The sequence below is a fragment of the Manis pentadactyla genome, chromosome 3 (assembly GCF_030020395.1).
Source record: "Manis pentadactyla isolate mManPen7 chromosome 3, mManPen7.hap1, whole genome shotgun sequence".
In the NCBI taxonomy this organism is placed as follows: domain Eukaryota; kingdom Metazoa; phylum Chordata; class Mammalia; order Pholidota; family Manidae; genus Manis; species Manis pentadactyla.
In genome coordinates this window covers 102,232,117-102,256,038 of record NC_080021.1, presented here as the reverse complement: position 1 = coordinate 102,256,038, position 23,922 = coordinate 102,232,117, and the positions used below count along the sequence as shown (strand labels likewise).

Below are 23,922 nucleotides of genomic sequence, written 5' to 3'. Positions count from 1 at the left end.
AACACCTGGGTTCACACAAATTTTTTTTTTTTGGCTTCTGAGCTGGTTCTGAGCACCATAGATAGGACACTTGTTTGGTCTTGTAGCTCAAGGAGTTATACACGTTGTTAAATGAGAATTATGTGGAGGACGATGACAACATGTTCCGGTTTGACTACTCGCCCGAGTTCCTGTTGTGGTGAGTCTTGCCAGCCACATGTGCTGTGGGTGGGGGTGGCTGGGTTGACACGTGTGTGCGTCCCTCTATTCTGAACACTAACTGGTGCCTGTTTTCCTTGCCTACGTTGGCTGCAGGGCTCTGCGTCCCCCAGGCTGGTTTCTTCAGTGGCACTGTGGGGTCAGAGTATCTTCAAACAAAAAACTAGTAGGGTTCATAAGTGCCATCCCAGCAAATATTAGGATTTATGACAGGTACGTATTAAAGCTTGCCCATGTCAGTTTTGATGTCTCACTTTTCCAAGAACTTCTGTTATAATAGGCTTTTTAAAGTGGCTTGATGCAGGCTGTTGATAGCGGTTGTATGTGTGCGAGGTGTATATGGGAACTCCCTGTACTTTCTGATCAGTTTTGCTATAAAAACAATTAATTTTAAAAAGTTGGTCTTTGAACAACAACAGAAAAGGGCAACTCTCTTTATCTTTGTCTACCTATATCTCTTTTTCTCTCTCTGCCTCTCATCTCATACATGTACACAAATACATTTTATGTACATATATGCACACACACATACTCATGTATATATGTATGTATCAGAATAAATCTATAGGCAGATATTTCATATTTATTTTTGGGATAAGAAAATCACTTTAAAAAATTTAGGAGGAATTTTTTAAAATCTTTCAATCCATAGGTTAAGTATGTTACATTTTTGCTCTGGATCTCTAGCCCCGGAAGTCCAAGACACAGCTATGAAAGTCAAGGATCTAACACATCATAGATCTGTTTACCTTCCAGTGTATTGGGTTAGCTTATTTGCTGCTAAAAAGCATTTGATGTGAAAGAATGACTCGTGCCAAACAAAATGCGTGCCTGTTTGGTCCCAGAGCAGGAGATGGACTTTGAAGCTCTGAAGTTTCACTTTACCTCAGAAAGGCACCAGCTTGGGGCTGGTCAAGGCACGGCTCAGGGATCCTGGGGATTGTATTGTATTCCTAACAACATCTTATTTGATACTGCATCTGAGTGACCCAGTTATTGCCATAATTGTATACATTACAGGAAAAATTTTTTTAGAAACTTTGAGGCACATATAATCCAGTTTCTAAACTGAAAACTTAACAAAAGACCAAAGTCCTAAGATTTACCTAATGAGGGAGTTTGTATCTCCATGTCCTCATGTTATAAGCATCATTTTGGGGAAGTGTGGGGAACAGTATATCAATCTCAATGTGTGAAATGTCTAAGTGATAGAAATTCATTTTTAAGTATTGTGTTAAAGGAGGTCTTTCAGTTTCTTATACTTTGAAATTTTACGGGTGTTATTTTTTTAAGTGTTTTCATCTTACATTCTAATTTTTGATGGCTTTCTCAGTGTGAAGAAGATGGTTGAAATCAACTTTCTTTGTGTTCATAAGAAATTGAGATCAAAACGGGTAGCCCCAGTGTTAATTCGAGAAATAACTAGAAGAGTGAACCTGGAAGGGATTTTTCAGGCTGTTTATACCGCCGGAGTAGTTCTTCCTAAGCCAGTGGCCACGTGCAGGTAACAGCACCACATCCTCACCCCACATCTACCTTCCCCTGGCCCGTGGAGCCTCCCTGCCAGGTCCCCAGGAGTGTGACTCTCCCCGCAGATCTTGGGAATTGTGGCTTAGCCACAATTACGTTGTTGTGGGTAGCAGAGAGAGACAAGAACGAAGCACCACTAAACCCAGTGTTCTTTCAGTACCTTACAGCCCCTCGGTGATAAAGGCTTTTCACATCTTCCTGCTAATGAGCTGGATCTGTATTTCTGTGTCTCTCCCATTTGAAAGGCCAGAGCTGTCTCTAACCTGGGGCACCCAGAACACTGTGGTCTTGAAACGTCCAGTGCAGTGCATCTTCCTTCCTCCCTCCCTTGCATGCGGAGCACTGTTTTGTACCACACTCTAGGTGCTAACCAGGAACTGCTCCAAAAGCTTAATGGCATCGGTTGAAAGGCCCCAATGAACTTATTTGACAAGAGTAAGAAGAAGGCTTAGGCACTGTTTTTATGATGTCATCTGCTCTTGTCAAGCTTTCAAACGTTAATCCAGTGAGAAAATGGTTTATCAGATGGTCACTTGACTAACCTTTTTGTAAAGCATCAAAAAGAGTTTATCTCCCTCCACTATTTTTGACTCAAATAAAATGAAACTTCAGTTTAACATAATATGCAAGGTAAAACTGTAAAATTACTATCTCCTATTAACTTTTTCATAAATAAATAGAATAAGATTGCACAGGTATATTTTAATGTAAATCAGTCATCCCAGTACCTAAACTGGAATCACTTTAAGAAATTCAAACTAATTTCTCAAAAAGTTGTTTTCTTTGGTGTGCATTATATAAAAGGGAAGACTGCTCATTCAGGAGGAATATTTTCCTGCTTTTAAACTTTTTTATTTGCCTCTGTAGAATCAGCGATAGTCATGAAATAACTTGCAAACTGGGTATTATTAATACTTATTTTCAATTTTAAGATTCCTCTTTTCTGAAAGAGATAAAAGGTCACAAAGTACCTAGGACCATAAGTAGGAATGCAGGACATATTTTAGATGTAAAAACAGCTGATAAAATAATTGCATAGGAAGAGAGCAGCATCCTCACTGCACCACGCCCAATGTAAGGGTTCATTAAATGCTTCTGACATAGTTGAGCTAAGACAAAGAGTGAAAGCTTGTAGAGTTAGAAGCCAATCAGATTTTAAAACCTTTCTTGTATTCCAGATACTGGCATCGATCACTAAACCCCAGGAAATTAGTAGAAGTGAAATTTTCTCACTTGAGTAGAAATATGACTTTACAGAGAACGTTGAAGCTATACAGACTTCCTGATGTAAGTAAGAATGATTTGCAATTTTTCAAAGTTGTAATGATAGAATCTTATAATGTAGAAAAGAAGTATTTGCAGGAATCTTAAAAACTGGCTCACATGCCTAAGGATGTGAATACGTAGCTAAAAAGACTGCAAAGAGCTGCTGGGCAAGAGAGTAGGGGAGCTCATTTGAAAATACAAGTTTGGGTTTTTTTTTTAAAGACTTCTCAAGTTCTTCAGTTGCAGTTGGATGAGATTAAACTGGAGACATGTACATTTGAAATTTTGACTATTTAGGTCTGTTACAGAAGATGGAAGAAAAGTTCAGGCTTCCAAAGATATTTTAACACAGTGGAACTCAGGAATATAGTTTAGTGGACAGACCCAGGGAGAAGAAATAATGTCTCATTAAATTATTATCTTTGTAAACAAGCAAACTCCCAACATGGACAGTTGTCTCTTAATAGGGGAAAAGTTAAATATGCTTACCAGTCTTACCCTCTTTGGGGCTTGGATGATATATTAGTTACTTATTGTTGTGTAACAGACTACCATAGACTCAGCATCTGAAAACACACATTCATTATCTCCCAAGTTCTGTGGGTCAGGAATCAAAGGGCAGCTTACTTGAGGCCTCTGGTTCTCATGAAGTTGCCATCAGAGTGTCAGCCAGTGCTGGGTCTCTTCTAAAAATGTGACTGGGTGGATCCACTCCCAAGTTCACATGGCTGTTGGTGGGCTTGAGTTTGTGCAGGCAGTTGGGCTCAGGGCTTTAGTTCCTTGCTGGCTGCTGGCCAGAGGCCTCCCTCAGTTCTTTGCCACACAGGATTCTCCACAGGGCTACTCACAACATGGCAGCTAGCATCATCAAACTAGGGACGAGATTCTACAGAAAGAATCTGCTAGCAAGATGGAAGTTAGAACCTTACATCATCAGTTCATGAAAGTGACATCCAGTCTCTGTTGGCATATATCACTGGTTCAAAGCAGCTCACAGGCCCCACCCACACTCTAGAGGAGTGATCACAAGGGTGTGGATGCCAGGAGGCAGCACCACCACGGCCCATCTTAGAATCTGTCTGCCGTACATGGGGTCTTCTGTTTGAAGTTTTGATTTCATCAGAGCTGTTCTTCCTTATAGGTTGTTAGAAAGTAGTTTTAGTAAATTAAAAAAAAATTTTTTATTAAGGTGTTATTGACATACACTTGTATGAAGGTTTCACATGAAAAAACAATGTGGTTACTACATTTACCCATACTATCAAGTCATCACCCATACTCCAATGCAGGCACTGTCCATCAGTGTAGTAAGATGTGACAGACTCACTATTTGCCTTCTCTGAGCCACACTGTTTTCCCCGTGATCCCCCACACCATGTGTACTAAACATAATACACCTCAATTCCCTTCTCCCTCCCTCCCCACCTGCCCTCCCACACCCCTACCCTCTGGTAACCACTAGTTCCTTCTTGGAGTCTCGGAGTCCACAGCTATTTTATTCCTTTAGTTTGGCTTCGTTGTTATACTCCACAAATGAAGGAAATCATTTGGCACTTGTCTTTCTCCACCTGGCTTATTTCACTGAGCATAATGTCCTCCAGCTCCATCCATGTTGTTGCAAATGGTAGGATTTGTTTCTTTCTTATGGCTGAATAGTATTCCATTGTGTATATGAAGCACATCTTCTTTATCCATTCATCTACTGATGGACACTTGGGTTGCTTCCCTATCTTAGCTATTGTAAAAAGTGCTGCAATAAACATAGGAATGCATATGTCTTTTTGAATCTGAGAAGTTGTATTCTTTGGGTAAATTCCAAGGAGTGGGATTCCCAGGTCAAATGGTATTTCTATTTTTAGTTTTTTGAGGAACCTCCATATTGCTTTCCACAATGGTTGAACTAGCTTACATTCCCATCAGCAGTGTAGGAGGGTTCCCCTTTCTCCACATCTTCACCAGCATTTGTTGTTCTTAGTCTTTTCGATGCTGGCCATCCTTACTGGTGTGAGGTGATATCTCATTGTGGTTTTAATTTGCATTTCCCTGATGATTAGTGATGTGGGGCATCTTTTCATGTGTCTGTTGGCCATCTGAATTTCTTCTTTGGAGAACTGTCTCTTCATATCCTCTGCCCATTTGTTAATTGGGTTATTTGCTTTCTGGGTGTTGAGGTGTGTAAGTTCTTCATGTATTTTAGATGTTAACCCCTTGTCAGATATGTCATGTACAAATATATTGTCCCATACTGTAGAATGCATTTTTGTTCTGCTGGTGGTGTCCTTTGCCTTACAGAAAGTTTTTAGTTTGATGTAGTCCCATGAGTTCATTTTTGCTTTTGTTTCCCTTTCTCAAGAAGATGCATTCAGGAAGAAGTTGCTCATGCTTATATTCGGGAGATTTTTGCCTATGTTGTCTTCTAAGAGTTTTATGGTTTCATGAGTTACATTCATGTCTTTAATCCATTTTGGGTTTACTTTTGTGTATGGAGTTAAACAATAATCCATTTTCACTCTCTTGCATGTAGCTGTCCAGTTTTGCCAACACCAGTTGTTGAAGAGGTTTTCATTTCCCCATTGTATGTCCATGGCTTCTTTACCATATATTAATTGACCATATATGGTTGGGTTTATATCAGGGCTCTCTAGTCTGTTCCATTGGTTGATGGGTCTGTTCTTGTGCCAGTACCAGATTGTCTTGATTACTGTGGCTTTGTAGTAGAGCTTGAAGTTGGGGAGCATAATCCCCCCAGCTTTATTCTTCTTTCTCAGGATTGCTTTGGCTATTCGGGGTCTTCTGTGGTTCCATGTGAATTTTAGAAATATTTTCTCCAGTTCGTTGAATGTTTTTGGTATTTCGATAGCAATTGCACTGAATCTGTAGATTGCTTTAGGCAGGATGGCCATTTTGACAATATTAATTCTTCCTATCCATGAGCAAAGGATGTGTTTCCATTTATTGGTATCTTCTTTAATTTCTCTCATGAGTGTCTTGTAGTTTTCAGAGTATAGGTCTTTCACTTCCTTGGTTAGGTTTATTCCTATGTATTTTATTATTTTTGATGAAACTGTGAATGGAATTGTTTTCCTGATTTCTCTCTCTGCTAGTTCATTGTTAGTGTATAGGAATGCCACAGATTTCTGCATATTAACTTTGTATCCTGCAACTTTGCTGAATTCAGATATTAGATCTAGTAGTTTTGGAGTGGAGTCTTTAGGGTTTTTTATGTACAGTATCATGTCATCTGAAAACAGTGACAGTTTCGTTTCTTCCTTGCCAATCTGGGTGCCTTTTATTTCTTTGTGTTGTCTGATTGCCGTGGCTAGGAACTCCAGTAGTATGTTGAATAGAGGTGGGGAGAGTGGGCATCCTTGTCTTGTTCCCGATCTTAAAGGAAAAGCTTTCAGCTTCTCGCTGTTAAGTATAATGTTGGCTGTGGGTTTGTCATATATGGCCTTTATTATGTTGAGGTACTTGTCCTCTATACCCATTTTGCTGAGAGTTTTTATCATGAATGGATGTTGAGTTTTGTTAAATGCTTTTTCAGCATCTATGGAGATGATCATGTGGTTTTTGTCCTTCTTTTTGTTGATGTGATAGATGATGTTGATGGATTTTCGAATGTTGTACCATCCTTGCATCCCTGGAATAAATGCTACTTGATCATGATAGATGATCTTTTTGATGTATTTTTTAATTCAGTTTGCTAGTGTTTTGTTGAGTATTTTTGCATCAGTATTCATCAGGGATATTGGTCTGTAATTTTCTTTTTTTGTGGTGTCTTTGCCTGGTTTTGGTATTAGAGTGAGCTGGCCTCATAGTTTTAGTAAATATTTTAACTTGATTAAGGGACTTGTGTGGAATGTAGCCATGTTCCTCTAGGCACAGTAAACTCTAGTTCCTTTTGTTCTTTGTCCAAATGTGTGTTTCTGAAATGCACGTAATCAGTAACTGTGAATTGATGTACTTTTCAATGACAGGCAAGAATCAACTGATTGCTGATCTTAGGCAGAACTTAATAAGAGTATAATGAAGAAGTGAAGGAAAACAGATGTTGGAAATGTCAGGATTGTTATTCTTGGGCCTCACAACCTGACAGAAGGATGTCAGACACTCTCTTCCCTCTGTCGTAACTGGCTGACATTCAGGGCTCAGACCAATGAACATATGCCTCTGAAGCCATGGAGGGAGGAGAAAAAGGTCAGAACAGAGGAAAATAAAAACCACAGGCAATGTGAGGAAGGAGGTCCTGCATGACCTGGGAAGAAGGAACAGCCATAGGGGCAAAAACAAAGGGAAATGGATAAAGGTGGGTTCACTGAAAATGGAGAAGCAGGAAAACGTTTGGAGAAGTCATGCTGTCGGCACGACGATTCATATTTACTGGCCGGTGCTCTCTAAGGCTGACTGCCAAAACCCAGAGCAACTGAGGGAGAGGCACACAGAAGCCATGTGACAGCGAGGAAAGGGGCACGGGACACAGCTAAAGGGGAAATAGCCCTGCAGTCCCCACTCATCCTCACTGTCCTCCTCACCTGTGTGAAAACATTCCGCTGTCTGGGAGTTGAAATAAAGACTTCCAGGAAGCCCACTATGTTCCCTACAGGCTAATGCTATCCTGCTCTGGTACCCAGGTTTCAGCTTATTGCACCTAAAGCAGTCTGGCTTCTGTGTAAGCACCCAATTCCATGCAGGTAGCCTAAAATGGAATGAAGAATAAGTTTTAATACCTATCATCATTGGTTTATTCAAGGTGACTAGCATTTGAGCTGCTAAGAGTTTTGACTTGACTTTGCCCATCATTCTTGATGTTTTTGTACAAGGATCAATGAACTCAGATAACATAGTTGTAACAAGTTGGTAATGTATCACTGGTCAGGCATTAGGTTTTCTCTCCCAATAAATTGAAGTTTATAAAGTACTCTCCTGTATATTATACAATATATTCTCACAACAGCCTTTTGAACTTGGTATTTCTTACCCACATTTTACAGGTGCAAAGACCAAGGTTCATAAAGGTTGACACTTAAGACAAGGGCCTCACTAATAAGTGGAGTACTTGGGATGCCAGCCCAGACTCCACGTGTCCCTGTTAGATCCCTGTTCTTCAGCCATCACCTCTGGCATGCCCCAGGGGTCACTACAGCCTGCCGATGACTCACTGTGCAGTCCTCAAAGTGTAAATGAAGGCAGGGAAGGATAATTGTTGAGGTCCAGGTGGCTCTCACTTGCCTGTTCCAGTCTCCCTCCCACCTTTAAGTCAAAGGGGCAGAAAGGAAAATGAAGAATAAATTAATGAAAAAAAAAATGGGTAGAAGAGATGCAAGTACAGATATTAGAAATAGGAAGTGCACACCACAGTCACCTGGAAATCTGCTTTTGAGTTAGAAGCCGCACAATGCAGCATTTACCAGACCACCTCCTCCTCTCATGAGGGTCCAGATGGATGATAGCGCCACTGGCAATCGCTCTATTTAAGAACATTTTCGTACCATGAAGTGTAAAAAGAGCCTTACTGAACACCACTCTTGCTCTGTGGATCCATTCATTTTCTGATTCATCATTACGATTTCTGCTTACAACACCTGCTTCACATCTTCTGCAGAGACTTCTGAATATGAGTTAACATTTATTGTATCCAGCGTCATGCTAGACATTGGACATCTGTATCTCATTTTTTATTCATAACAATCATAGGAGGATAGTCGTTATCCCCATTTCACAGAAGACGACATTGAACGCAAGTCTTTTAGTCAGGACAGAACCGTGCTGGAGCCCATACCATTAGCTACTGCTACCTAAATTGCTAAGGTTTTCCAAGAGTGACACAGTTTCCTACCCTTTAAATCTTTGTGTTTCTAATTAGATGTTGAGCTTCCAAACAAACTTGGGATTTTTCTTCTCAGTACTCTTAAAGGTGAAGGAAGTTGAAGTAAATAAAAAGCGAGGGTCAGATTACTCTGCCAGCATCTTCCCTTGGTTGCAAGACTCACCTGTGAAGACATGCTAAGACACACAGGATGTTCTGGACTTAGGAGCAGTAGAAGATTTCTTCAATCTTTAGTATCCTGCTGCTCCTTTTATAATCAAATAAATAACCATGATCATTGCTCTCATCTCTACTCTGGAATCTTGGCTCTAAAACAGTTCACATCATGTAGTTTGGCAGAGAACAACATTGCTTGTGTCTTTTAACCGAGCTCTTGGATTTATTTCCTTATGCACTTCTAAGCAGATTTTACACAGACTTCAGTGTACAGAGTCTGAATTAGTTCACATTAGTTGAATCATGGGAGAGCAAGTCTGATCAAGATACAGTTTGCTTATGAAATTTTAATATTTTCTCAGTTACTGGAAATGTTACTTTGCTTTTTACTGAACTCTCAGAAAACATTACATCATTCTTTCTCATTATACCAAAGCTTACCATTTTTATCTAAGCTTAATGTCCTTCCCACCCCTTCCTGAAGACAACAACAGGTATAATTTGAGTGTTAATTTTACATTGTAACATTAATTTCATGCTTCTGTAGATTATTTTGGAGCATATGTGATCTGACTTCATGATGTTAGAAGCAAGTTTAAACCTTGAGATACATAAGCCATTGTTAGTTAGCAAAAGTAATATTCTTCCCCTGTTTTCTGGGACCTTATATTTTTATAGTTGATGGAGTCTGATGTTCTCTTTTGCTTTAATGCTTATGTAAAAACTTGTTTGAAGTGTTTATAAATTGCCAGTTTACATACTTTATCCCTGCCTGTTTGTCCAAATATGATTTGTTTTCTTCTTATGGCTGAATAATATTCCATTGTGTGTATGTACCACTTCTTCTTTATGCATTCATCTTCCTTTATCTAAATTCTACTAACCATTATTCTGACCTCCAGAGACCTGAGATAGCAGTTCTCAGAGTGTGGGAACAGGAACGCCTGGAAATCTGAGTCCCATTCAGGGGTTTGTGAAGTCAACACTGTTTCTATAATAACACTGAAACATCATTTGCATTTCTCACTTTCATTATCTTAAAATGTATATGGAATTTGTGCTCATACATTTTTTTATTAAGGTATCGTTGATGTACACTCTTACGAAGGTTTCACATGAAAAACAATGTGGTTACTACATTCACCCATATTATCAAGTACCTCCTACACTCCATTATAGTCACTGTCCATCAGCATAGTAAGATGCCACAGTCTCTACTTGTCTTCTCTGTGCTACTGTCTTCCTTGTGACCCACACACACACCATGGGTGCCAATCATAATGCTCCTCAATCCCCTTCCCCCGCCCTCCCCACCTGCCCTCCCCAACCCACTTTCCCTTTGGTAACCGCTAGTCCATTCTTAGAGTCTGTGAGTCTACTGCTGTTTTGTCCCTTCAGTTTTTCTTCTCTATTATACTCCACAAATGACTGAAAGAAATCTCTTGTCTTTCTCTGCCTGGCTTATTTCACTGAGCATAATACCCTCTAGCTCCATCCATGTTGTTGCAAATGGTAGGATTTGTTTTCTTTTATGACTGAATAATATTCCATTGTGTGTGTGTACCACTTCTTGTTTATCCATTCATCTACTGATGGACACTTAGGTTGCTTCCATTTCTTGGCTATTGTAAATAGTGCTGCTATAAACGTAGGGGTGCTTATTTCCTTTTGAATCAGGGATCTTGTTTTCTTTGGGTAAATTCCTAAGAGTGGAATTCCTGGGTCAAATGGTATTTCTATTTTTAGTTTTTTGAGGAACCTCCATATTGCTTTCCACAATGTTTGAACTAATTTACAGTCTCACCAATAGTGTAGGAGAGTTCCCCTTTCTCCGCCTCCTTGCCAGCATTTGTTTTTCTTTGCGTTTTGGATTTTGGCCATCCTAACTGGTTGAGGTGATATCTTATTGTGGTTTCAATTTGCAATTTGCATTTCCCTGATAATTAGCGGTGTGTAGCATCTTTTCATTTGTCTGTTGGCCATCTGAATTTCTTCTTTGGAGAAGTGTCTGTTCATATCCTCTGCCCATTTTTTATTCAGGTTATTTGCTTTTTGGGTGTTGAGGTGGGTGAGTTCTTTATATATTTTGGATGTTAACTCCTTGTTGAATATGTCATTTTCAGATATATTTTCCCATACTGTGGGATGCCTTTTTGTTCTTCTGATGGTGTCCTTTGCTCTACAGAAGCTTTTTACTTTGATGTAGTCCCATTTGTTCATTTTTTATTTTGTTTCCCTTGTCTGAAGAAATGTGTATGGAAAAAAGTTGCTCATGTTTATATTCAAGAGATTTTTGCCTTCTAAGAGTTTTATGGTTTCATGACTTACATTCAGGTCTTTGATCCATTTCGAGTTTACTTTTGTGTATAGAGTTAGGCATTAATCCAGTTCCATTGTCTTACATGTAGCTGTCCAGTTTTGCCAATACCAGTTGTTGAAGAGGCTGTCATTCCCCATTGTATATCCATGGTTGCTTTATCATATATTAATTGACCATATATGCTTCAGTTTATATCTGAGCTGTCAATTCTGTTCCATTGATCTATGGGTCTTTTCTTGTGCCAGTAACAAATTATCTTGATTACTGTGGCTTTGTAGTAGAGCTTGAAGTTGGGGTGCATAATCCCCCCCAGCTTTATTCTTCCCTCTCAGGATTGCTTTGACTGTTCGGGGTCTTTTGTGGTCCCATATGAATTTTAGAACTATTCTAGTTCGTTGAAGAATGCCATTGGTATTTTAATAGGAATTGCATTGAATCTGTAGATTGCTTTAGGCAGAATGGCCATTTTCACAATATTAATTCTTCCTACCCAAGAGCATGGAATGTGTTTCCATTTATCGGTATCTTCTTTAACTTCTCTCATGAGTGTCTTATAGTTTTCAGAGTATAGGTCTTTCACTTCCTTGGTTAGGTTTATTCCTAGGTATTTTATTCTTTTTGATATAATTTTGAATAGAATTGTTTTTCCTGATTTCTATTTCTGCTAGTTCATCATTTGTACATAGGAATGCAACAGATTTATGTGTGTTTATTTTGTATATTGAACTTTGATGAATTCAGTTATTCTAGTAGTTTCAGGGTGGATTCTTTAGGGATTTTTTATGTACAGCATCGTGTCATCTGCAAACAATGACAGTTTGACTTCATCCTTACCAATATGATGCCTTTTATTTCTCTGTGTTGTCTGATTACCGTGGCTAGGACGTCCAGTACTATGTTGAATAAAAGTGGGAAGAATGGGCATCCTTGTCTTGTTCCTGATCTTAAAGGAAAAACTTTCAGCTTCTCACTGTCAAGTATGATGTTGACTGTGGGTTTGTCATATATGGCCTTTATTTTGTTGAGGTACTTGCCCTCTATACCCATTTTGTTGAAAGTTTTTATCATGAATGGGTGTTGAATTTTGTCAAAAGCTTTTTCAGCAACTATGGAGATGATAATATGATTTTTGTCCTTTTTATTGATATAGTGGATGATGTTTGTGGATTTTTGAATGTTGTACCATCCTTGAATCCCTGGGATGATTCCCACTTGATCATTGTATATGATCCTTTTGATGTACTTTTGAATTCGGTTTGCTAATATATTGTTGAGTATTTTTGCACCTGTGTTCATCAGGGATATTCGTCTGTAGTTTACCCTTTTTGTGGTATCTATGCCTGTTTTTGGTATTAGAATGATGCTGGCTTCATAGAATGAGTTTGGATGTATTCCCTCCTCTTCTATTTTTTGGAAAACTTTAAGGAGAATGGTTACTGTGTCTTCTCTAAATGTCTGATAAAATTCAGCAGTGAGGCCATCTGGTCTGGGACTTTTGTTCTTGCATAGTTTTTTGGATACCCATTCAATTTCATTGATGGTAATTGGTCTGTTCAGATTTTCTGCTTCTTCCTGGGTCAGTCTTGGAAGGTTGTATTTTTCTAGAAAGTTGCCCATTTCTTCTAGGTTATCCAGTTTGTTAGCATATAGTTTTTCATAGTAATCTCTAATAATTCTTTGTATTTCTGTGGTGTCTATAGTGATTTTTCCTTTCTCATTTCTTATTCTGTTTATGTGTGTAGACTCTCTTTTTTTCTTGATAAGTCTGGCCAGGGGCTTATCTATTGTGTTAATTTTCTCAAAGAGCCAGCTCCTGCTTTCACTGATTCTTTCTACTGTTTTATTCTTCTCGAGTTTATTTATTTCTGCTCTAATCTTTATTATGTCCCTCCTTCTACTGACTTTGGGCCTCATTTGTTCTTCTTTTTCTAGTTTTGTTAATTGTGAGTTTAGACTGTTCATATGGGATTGTTCTTCTTTCCTGAGGTAAGCCTGTATTGTTGTATACTGCCCTCTTAGCACAGCCTTCACTGCATCCCACAGATTTTGCAGTGTTGAGTTATTGTTTTTATTCGTTTCCATATATTGTTTAATCTCTGTTTTTATTTGTTCATTGAAGCATTGGTTATTTAGTAACATGTTGTTCAGCCTCCATGTGTTTGTGAGCTTTTTTTTTCTTTGTACAATTTATTTGTAGTTTCATACCTTTGTGGTCTGAGAAGCTGGTTGGTAAAATTTCAATCCTTCTGAATTTACTGAGGCTCTTTTTGTGGCCTACTATACAATCTATTTTGTAAAATGTTCCATGGGCACTTGAGAAGAATGTGTGTCCTGCTGCATTTGGGTGGAGTGTACTATAGATGTCTGTTAGGTCCATCTGTTCTAATGTGTTGTTCAGTGCCTCTGTGTCTTTACTTATTTTCTGTCTGGTTGATCTGTCCTTTGGAGTGAGTGGTGTGTTGGAAGTCTCCTAAAATGAATGCATTGCATTCTATTTCCCCTTTTAATTCTGTTAGTATTTGTTTCACATATGTAGGTGCTCCTGTGTTGGGTGCATAGATATTTATAATGATTATATCCTCTTGTTGGACTGACCCCTTTATCATTATGTAATGTCCATCTCTGTCTGTTGTTACTTTCTTTGTTTTGAAGTCTATTTTGTCTGATACAAGTACTGCAACTCCTGCTTTTTTCTCCCTATTGCATTAAACATCTTTTTCCATTCCTTCACTTTTAGTCTGTGTATGTCTTTGGGTTTGAGGTGAGTCTCTTGTAGGCAGCCTATAGATGGGTCTTGCTTTTTTATCCATTCTGTAACTCTGTTGTCTCTTGATTGGTGCATTCAGTCCATTTACATTTAGGGTGATTATCAATAGGCATGTACTTATTGCCATTGCAGGCTTTAGATTTGCGGATACCGAAGGTTACAGGGTAGTTTCTTTACTATCTAACAGTCTAACTTAACTCACTTAAGTTGAAATACATTATTTCAAACACAATCTAAAGGTTCTTTTTTTCTCCCTTCCTTTTCTTCCTCCTCCACTCTTTATATACTAGGTATCATATTTTGTACTCTTTATGTATCCCTTGACTGACTTTGGGGGTAGTTGATATAATTTTGCGTTTCCTTAATACTTAATTGGTTTAATTCCTTTACTGTGGTTTTATTTTCTCTGGTGACAGCTATTTAGCCTTAGGAAGACTTCCATCTAGAGAAGTCTCTCCACAATACACTGTAGAGTATCTGGAAATTGTTTGATCCCTCCTTCAATTTTTTTTTTTGGTATCATTAATCTACAATTACATGAGCGACATTATGGTTACTAGACTCCCCCCATCATCAAGTCCCCACCACATACCCTATTACAGTCACTGTCCATCAGTGTAGTAAGATGCTGTAGATTCACTACTTGTCTTTCTGTGTTGTACAGCTCTCCCCGTGCCCCCCACTACATAATGTCCACTAATCGTAAGGCCCCCTTTCCCCCTTTGTCCCTTCCTTCTCACCCATCCTTCCCAGTCCCTTTCCCCTTGGTAACTGTTAGTCCACTCTTGGGTTCTGTGAGTCTCCTGCTGTTTTGTTCCTTCAGTTTTTTTCTTTGTTCTTATACTCCACATACGAGTGAAGTCATTTGTACTTATCTTTCTCCACCTGGGTTATTTCACTGAGCATAATGCCCTCTAGCTCCATCCATGTTGTTGCAAATGATAGGATTTGTTTTCTTCTTATGGCTGAATAATATTCCATTGTGTATATGTACCACATCTTCTTTATCCATTCATCTACTGATGGACATTTAGGTTGCTTCCATTTCTTCGCTATTGTAAATAGTGCTGCGATAAGCATAGAGGTGCATATGTCTTTTTCAAACTGGGCTGCTGCATTCTTAGGGTAAATTCCTAGGAGTGTAATTCATGGGTCAAATGGTATTTCTGTTTTTGGTTTTCCTGCCTTCAAATTTAAATGATAATCTTGTCGGGTAGAGTGTTCTTGGTTAAGGCCCTTCTGTTTCATTGCATTAAATAAATCATGCCACTTCCTCTGGCCTGTAAGTTTTCTGCTGAAAAGTCTGATGATAGCCTGATCGGTTTTCCTTTGTATGTGATATTTTTTCTTTCTCTGGCTGCTTTTAATACTCTGTCCTTCTTCTTGATCTTTGTCATTTTAATTATTTATATGTCTTGGTGTTGTCTTCCTTGGGTTGCTTGTGTTGGGAGATCTGTGCACCTCCATGGTCTGAGACTGGGGAAGTTTTCTGCAGTTACCTTCTCAAAGACACTTTCTATCCCTTTTTCTCTTCTGCTTCTCATACCCCTATAATGCTAATATTGTTCCGTTTGGTTTGGTCACACAATTCTCTCAATATTCCTTCATTCCTACAGATCCTTTTTTCTCTTTGTGCCTCAGCTTCTTTGTATTTCTGTTCTCTTATTTCTGTTTCATTTACCATCTCCTCCACTTCACCTAATCTGCTTTTAAATCCCACCATTGTATGTTTCATTTTGGATACTGTATTTTTCAGAATTTCTCTTTCTTGAATTCCTCCCTGAAATATTGACTATTTTTCTGTAGCTCTTTTGAGCATGTTTATGATTTTTATTTTGAAATCTCTTTCAGAAAGACTTGTGACTTCAGTTTCACTTGGCCCTCTTTCTGGGATTTTGGTTTGAAGCAGGTTCCTTTGACATTTCATATTTGTAAGTGGCACCCTCTAGTGCCCAGATGCTCTACTCTCTGGAGCTGCTCAGCCCCTGGAGCAATGACAGGGGTCACAGGCAACCAGCGCTGGTGCCTGCCAGAAGGAAAGAGCTCTTTCCTGCTTCCTGGCTGCAGTGCATGCCTCCACTGCCAGGGCCAGTGGGCCGAACACACAGGAAGGAGCCTCCATTCTACTCCCTTCTCACTGCCATAGGCGGGGCCACACTTCTGCTGGCCTGGCACAATGGCGGGGGCAACAGATTTGCGAACCGGTGCCAGCTGGGAGGAAGGAGCAGCAGGCTGCATATCACAGTGGGGGGGGCCTCAGATCTACATTGCCAGCCAGGGGAATGGAACACCTGAAGCTCCTGAAAGTTCCCAGTCTGCTCGGCTGAGTGTGTTAAACAGTTTTGTCCACCTGTCCTTTTCCTGAGCAGCAAGCTCTGTGCAATCCTTGCCCCTTTAGCAGTCCTCTCACTCTTGGAAAGTCTTTCAGACTGCCCGCCTTTCTTTTGTTCTAGAGCAACCAGTTGTAGGTAGCTGTTCTCCACAAGCAGCTGGAATCTCAGTCTCTCTTGAGTATTCTGCCTCTTTTAGCTCTCCAACCCCACTAATCTCCAGAGCACCATGTAATGTAGGTTCATGCCCCCAGAGCAGATCTCCAGAGCTGGGTGTTAAGCAGTCCTAGGCTTCCACTCGCTTCCTGCTCTGTTTCTCTTCCTCCCACTGGTGAGCCGGGGTGGGGAAAGGGCCTGCGTCCCACTGGATCACGGCTTTGGTACTTAACCCTTTTCTGTAAGGTCTGCTCTTTTCTGCAGATGTAATATAGGCAGTCTGTCATAGCATTCTTTCCTGTTATTCTGTCAGGATTAGTTGTATTTACTATATTTTCATAATATACGTGACTTTGGGAGGAGGTTTCTGTCTCATCTCTATGCTACCATCTTTAAGCCCATACATTCTTTCATTTATTAAGGTTTCTCAGTTTTAATTTCTAGTACAATAAATATGGGATGATAATGCACATAAACATAAAGCTCTTTGGAGATACTTGATAATTTTTAAGAGTGTATAGGGGTCCCAGACCAAAATGAGAGCTGCTTCTTTAAGGATATCTGCTGGGAAAAAGACAGTTTTATTGATTTACATTGTCTCAGTGAAAGGGAAGTGTACAGCACAACAATATTTTGCTCAAGAAAGAAGTTGGCAAGTTCTTTCTTCCTGAATGTTCTCTATTAACAAATATCATGTACCCTATTGCTTTTATTAACTAATCTAATTGCTTGATACTGTTACTGAACCAGTAACAAAAGAAAAACAATCTAATATTGAGAAAAGCTATTCCAAATTTGTCAAGGTCATGCTCACAGCAGAAAATAATCTTTTTGAATATTGCTCTATCCATTCTCTATGGTTTTGATCCTCCTACAGCATTTAGAAGAGTATATTTATTACAGTTAACAGTATTTGGGAATCACATAGATTCCTTCTTCCCATGAGTTTCAGTGTAGAAATGCTACAAAATATTTAAATTGTCTTAGGGGAAAGAAACAAAAAAAGACTTTATTGCCTGGCTTGCACATTTATATGCCAGGCCATAAAGGTGTCATCTTTTCAGAGCTGACAGTGACTTTTTTTCATATCTTCAGCTTTTGCCTCACCTTATTGGGTAAATCACTGTGGTATGAAACATGCATTCATTCATTTGTGCAACACATCCGGGCTATTACTGCTGAGCTTGCCTGAGGGGGTTAAGCCTTGGATGGGAGCCGGACCTGGAGATTTCTTGTCCTTTGGCTTTGAGATCCATGGAAAGGCTAGATTTATGAGTTCTCTTTTAAGTGTTAAGGCCTTAAATTCTCTTAATTTAGACTACTAAACTGCATTTTACCTGCATTACTGTCTTTATAGATTATATAGATCATAACTGAGTGGCACATAAAATACTCAGCTAAGGACCATTGGGTCTGTAAATACGAAGAATGCATCTCCCGTCTCCTCCAAACAACTACTCAGTAAGCAGTCAGCATTCTTTGTCACAGGACCTTAGAAACCGCAGCGCAACTACTAACATTGAACAGAGCTGGCACTCGAGACAAGAACCTATCTTCCACCTTGGGCTTCTACTTTGCTACCAGTCTGGGGGCATGCAGGAATTGTAGTGATCTAATTTTAGGGGCAGTTTTTAATTTTAAAATATTTAGAAATAATTTAGGACAGAAAAGGTAGAGTACAATATTTATATATAGGTTATTTATTGCTTAAAATGTATACAGTATTACTTCAAGAAAAAAATGAAGTTAACTGGAAAAATGATATTGTATTTCTCAGTCTTTGATATTTTGTTCATGCAAACAAGCAAATGTACTGGGTTTTCTCACATGTCCTGGTGTCTGGACAGAGAGCCAAGTGATGTTTGGAGCTCTTTTGAGGACAGGCAGTTATTCAAATCCAAATGGGGACCTGTCCTGTCCTTTAGGTTATTTTGTTCATATGACCTAATGTAAAACTTCTGATGCTCTGAAATGATGGATTCAAATGCCAACCATTTAATCAAAAGATGGCATGAGAGGCCAGTGCCAGTACTTGGCAGCCAGCCATTTGCTTTTAGAAACAACTTGGCTATTAAAATGCTTGCCTTCCCATTTTGACCAATATAATTTACTTTTATTTCATTTCTATTGCTCATGAGGACAAAACAGCTACATCCTAATCTGGGCCACTGGATAAAATGAGCATCTCAACTGTTTCAGTTGTGTTTTCAAAATGTCAGACAGGGCAGCCCTAAAGCCCAACTCTACAGAACACATGCTAACATTGTTCTGCCCTGTGGTAGGTTGTTAAAATGCCTGCCATTAGTACACAGATCCACTTACAGTGTTCTCTTTGATTTTGTTTGGGTTGTGGGCAATACTGACTGAAGATCTGGTGCACAGAGATAAGACAGCACATTGTCTAGCCTGTATCCTAATTTAGTGCTTCTCAAACTTTAATGTGTGTACTGATCACCAGGGAATCTTGTTAAGCTGCAGATTCTGACTGGGGTCTGGGTTGGTGCCAAGATTCTGCAGCTATAACAAGCACCTGTGTGATACTCATACAGCTGGTCTGCAGGTCGCATTTCAGCACAAATTACTTTTACCCCTTCTATTTAAATTTCCTAATTTGTTTTGTTTTCACTCTAACAAGGCTACAAAGACATCAGGCTTGAGACCAATGGAACCAAGAGATATCAAAGCAGTTCAAGAATTAACCAACAGTTACCTAAAGCAGTTTCATCTAGCCCCAGTGATGGATGAAGAAGAAGTAGCCCACTGGTTCCTGCCCCAGGAGCACATTATTGACACGTTTGTAGTGGAGGTAAAGATGAGGTGATACAATAATGGGCAAGTATGAAAATGCCATGCTGTTTAGCCTGCTGCCCAGAAATCCCATAGAATGCCTATCTCTTTCCTCCTCCTCCATGACTTACTGCTTCTATACCAGATCTCTGTTCACACTGACAGAACGTTTTCTTTTTATAATTTCCATCCCTGGATAGGAGCACACTCTTACTACTTATCAGTGGGAAATCAGTATACCTTAATGTTGTTATCTGTGTGATTGTTTCTCTCAGTTTTGAAAAAGCCAGTTTTGGTGATCTCATCTGAGGTAGATACATTCCAAAGTTTAATGTTCCTTTGGTTGTGCAAAGCTGTTTGGAACTGAACTGCCTTTGGTTGAGATGGCATAATCAGCCCTTGTTCAAGGAACAGAAGGAAAAGTAACAGTCTGATTTTCTGGTTATTGGTAATGCTTTTAAAACCTTTGAAAAAATGCTTGGAACTTATTGTTCAGATGATGTTTCACTTAGAAGCTCCTTTGGTTGAAGTGAGGGGGAGTTTGGCTGAGGGGCTGAGATTTAATCTGGTGAGCACCTGGAGTAGAGAAGAGCAAGGAGGCCAGTGAAGCTGCTGTTGCGGTACATTCACCACGCAGTGAGCTTTGAGCTGAAGGGGCTTTTCAGCATTGTCAGGCCTTATCTGGATGTAGGATTATGGCTGAGTTAGGGCAGTAATGGTGGGAGCAGACAGGTGAATTTAAAGGATGTTTTTGGAGAACTACTGAGAAGTCTTTGTTTTTACCTTTTTACTTCTAAAATAATGCTTAAGTGGACATCTTTGTGCCCAATCTTTATGTATGCTTCTCCCGGACAGCAGTTCTCAAAGTTGTTGATCTTAGGACCCCTTCACTCTCTTAGGAATTACTGAGGATCCCAAAGAGCTTTTATCTTTATGGGTCATATCTACAGACATTTACTGTATTCTTAATACTGTTATTTTATAAGTCAGACAGAGAAAGCCAAATACTGTATGATCTCCCTTTATATATAGAAATATTAAAACAAAGGATGGGTACAGGGCAGGGGAACCAAACTCATAGATTCAGAGAACAGACCAATGTTTGTGGGGGATGGGGGGTGTGCACAGGCATGCAGCAACTGGCATAAACTTCCAGTTTTAAAAATAAAAAACAACTGGGGATGAAATGTCCAGCATGTGACTGTAGTTAATAATACTATATTGTATATTTGAAAGTTGCTAAGAGAGTAGATCTTAAAAGTTTTATCACAAGAAAAGAATCCACTAACATCATCCAATATATCAATAAAAAGGACAAAAATCACATTATTTTCTCTATAGATGCTGAAAAAGCATTTGGCAAAATTCAACACCCATTCATGATAAAAATTCTCAACAAAATAGAGGGCAAGTACCTCAACAAAATAAAGGCCATATATGACAACCCCACAGCCAACATCATACTTAACAGCGAGAAGCTGAAAGCTTTTCCTTTAAGATCAGGAACAAGACAAGGGGAACCCTCCTACACTGCTGGTGGGAATGTAAATTAGTTCAACCATTGTGGAAATCAGTATGGAGGCTCCTCAAATAACTCAAAATAGAAATACTATTTGACCCAGGAATTCCACTCCTAGGAATTTACCCTAAGAATGCACGATCCCAGTTTGAAAAAGACATATGTACCCCTACATTTATTGCAGCACTATTTACAATAGCCAAGAAATGGAAGCAACCTTAGTGTCCATCAGTAGATGAATGGGTAAAGAAGATTTGGTACATATACACAATGGAATATTATTCAGCCATAGAAGAAAACAAATCCTACCATTTGCAACACCATGGATGGAGCTAGAGGGTATTATGCTCAGTGAAATAAGCCAGGTGGAAAAAGACAAGTATCAAATGATTTCACTCATATATGGTGTGTAAGAATAAAGAAGAAAACTGAAGGAACAGAACAGCATCAGAGTCACAGAACACAAGAGTGGACTAACAGTTACCAAAGGGAAAGGGACTGGGGAGGATGTGTGGGAAGGGAGGGACAAGGGGGGAAAAAGGGTATTACGATTAGCAGACATAATGTAGGGGGTTGGAGGCACGGGGAGGGCTGTACAACACAGAGAAGACAAGTAGTTATTCTACAGCATCTTAGTACACTGATGGACAGTGACTGTAATGGGGTATGTGGTGGGGACTTGATGATGGGAGGAGTCTAGTAACCATAATGTCACTCATGTAATTGTAGATTAATGACACCAAAATAAAAAAATAAAAAGTAAAAAAAGAAGAAAACAAATCCTACCATTTGCAACAACATGGATGGAGCTAAAGGATATCATGCTCAGTGAAATAAGCCAGGCAGGGAAGGACAAGTACCAAATTATTTCACTCATCTGTGGAGCATAACAACAAAGTGCAAACTGAAGGAACAAAACAGCAGCAGACTCACAGAACCCAAGAATGGACTAACAGTTACCAAAGGGAAATGGACTTGGGAGGGTGGGTGGGAAGGGAGGTATAAGGGGATTAAGGGGCATTATGATTAGCACACAATGTAGGAGGGGGCACAGGAAGGCAGTATAGCACTAAGACACGTAGTGACTCTATAGCATCCTACTATGCTGATGGACAGTGATTATAATGGAGTATGTAGTGGGTACTTGATAGCTTGATAACCACAGTGTTGCTCATGTGATTGTATATTAATGATACCATAATAAAAAATGTTAATTAAAGTAATTTAAAGGTTAAAAAAAAAGAAATCAGTGACATTAAAAATAGGAAAGCAATAGATAAAATCAATGAACAAAAGCCTGGTTCTTTGGGAGGCGGGGGGGATATCAATAAAACTTACAAAACACAAGCAAGACTGACAATAAATAGAAGATATGAATCACCAAATAAGCAATGAAGTGATGTTACTATAGATCCTACATCCGAATCCTTGTTAGCCTATTAAAAGGATAACAAATAATTGTGAATAATTTTACTCATAAATTATACAGTTTAGGATAAATTGACCAATTTCTTAAAAACCACAAACTAATCTCAACCAAGATGAAACAGATAATCTAAATAGGCCTATACCATTAAAGAAATTGAATTATTTTAACAAAAAGTAATTTTCTTAAGGTCACATGCTTTCAACTGCCAAATTCTAGCAAATATTTAAAGTATTTTCACCAATTCTATACAATCTCTTTGAGGTCAGTATTACTCTGATCCAAAACCAGACAAAGACAATACAAGATAAGCTGCAGACCAAGATCTCTCCTGAACTCCACAAATAATATTAGTAGCAAAAATCCAACAATGTATAAAAGGATTTATACACCATAATCAAGTGTATTTTTTCTAGGAATGCAAGGGTGGTCAAACATGCAAAAATCAATGTAGTATACCGTATTAACAGAGTAAAGAAGAAAAATCATATGGTTTTTGGCTTATATATTCTACCTTGGTAAATGTTCTATGTGCATGTGGAAATGTATATTCTGTGGTTTTTAGGTGGAGCATTATATATATGCCAGTTATATCCTATCAATTGTGTTATTCAGATTTTCTATATCCTTGCTGATTTTCTTTCTGGTAGTTCTGCCAGTTGATGAGAAGGGTCTGAAATTTGCCAAAGGTAATTGTGGATTTGTCTATTTCTCCTTCGAGCTCTATCAGTTTTTCATGGTGTAGTTTGAGGGTCTTGTTTGGAACTTACACATATAGGACCTCTCTGTCTTCTTAGTGGATCATTCTTTTTGTCATCATGTCATCCTCTCTTTGTCTCTAGTCATTTACTTTGCTCTGAAGTCTACTTTATTGAATATTAATATAGCTACTGCTACTTTTTAAAAAATAATGTTTTCACAGTATTTCTTTTTCAGTCCTTTTACTTTCAGTTTTTCTGTGTCAATTTCAAGAGAGTTTCTTGTAAACAGCATACAGTTGGGACATGTTTCTTTAGCCACTCTGCCAGATATTTTTTATTGTTGTATTTAGACCATTTACATTCGGTAAATACTGATATGTTGGAACTTAAGTCTGCATTTTATAGGTTTCTGTTTTTCCCATTGTTTCTTGTTCCTCTGTTTCTTTTTTCCTTGTCTTCCTGTGAGTTACTTGAAATTTATTTTAGGATTTTGTCCTGATTTATTTATAGTGCCTTTGAGTGTATTTGTGTAGTTTTCCTGATGACTGCTGTGGGTATTACACTATGTAACTTATAGCAGTCTACTGGCATCACAATATTGTACTGTTTCAAGTGACCTTACTTCCACTTGGGTCCCTTTACCTTCTTGACTTTTGAATAGCATTGTCTTGAGTATCAAATGGTGTTATAGTTTTTGTTTCAGTCATCAAGTAGATTTGTAAAATTCATGAGAAGCATGTTGCTAGTATGTACCAAAATTTCTGCTTTTTCTATCATTTTATTTTCCATCCTGGTGCTTCAAGAGCCCTTTTATCATTTCCTTTCTATTTAAAGAATTTCTGTTGGCCAATCTTAAAGTATGTCTGTTAGCAACAAATTATTTTCATTTTCACTTGTCTGAGAATGTCTTTATTTCTCCTTTATTCTTCAAGGGTAGTT

General features: G+C 38.8%; 1 protein-coding gene across 2 annotated transcripts in view; it reads left to right on the top strand.

The window, feature by feature from the left end:
- The window catches only part of NMT2 (N-myristoyltransferase 2), a 56,109-nt gene that overhangs the window by 27,410 nt on the left and 4,777 nt on the right, over window positions 1–23,922 (top strand). The window contains exons 5-9 of one of the 2 annotated variants that reach the window (XM_036908042.2): window positions 87–178; window positions 295–411; window positions 1,532–1,702; window positions 2,907–3,015; window positions 19,186–19,356. In XM_036908042.2, coding sequence (XP_036763937.1) covers window positions 87–178; window positions 295–411; window positions 1,532–1,702; window positions 2,907–3,015; window positions 19,186–19,356 — 660 coding nt within the window. The remainder of the gene's footprint in view (window positions 1–86; window positions 179–294; window positions 412–1,531; window positions 1,703–2,906; window positions 3,016–19,185; window positions 19,357–23,922) is intronic. The other variant, XM_036908043.2, reaches the window with a different exon arrangement.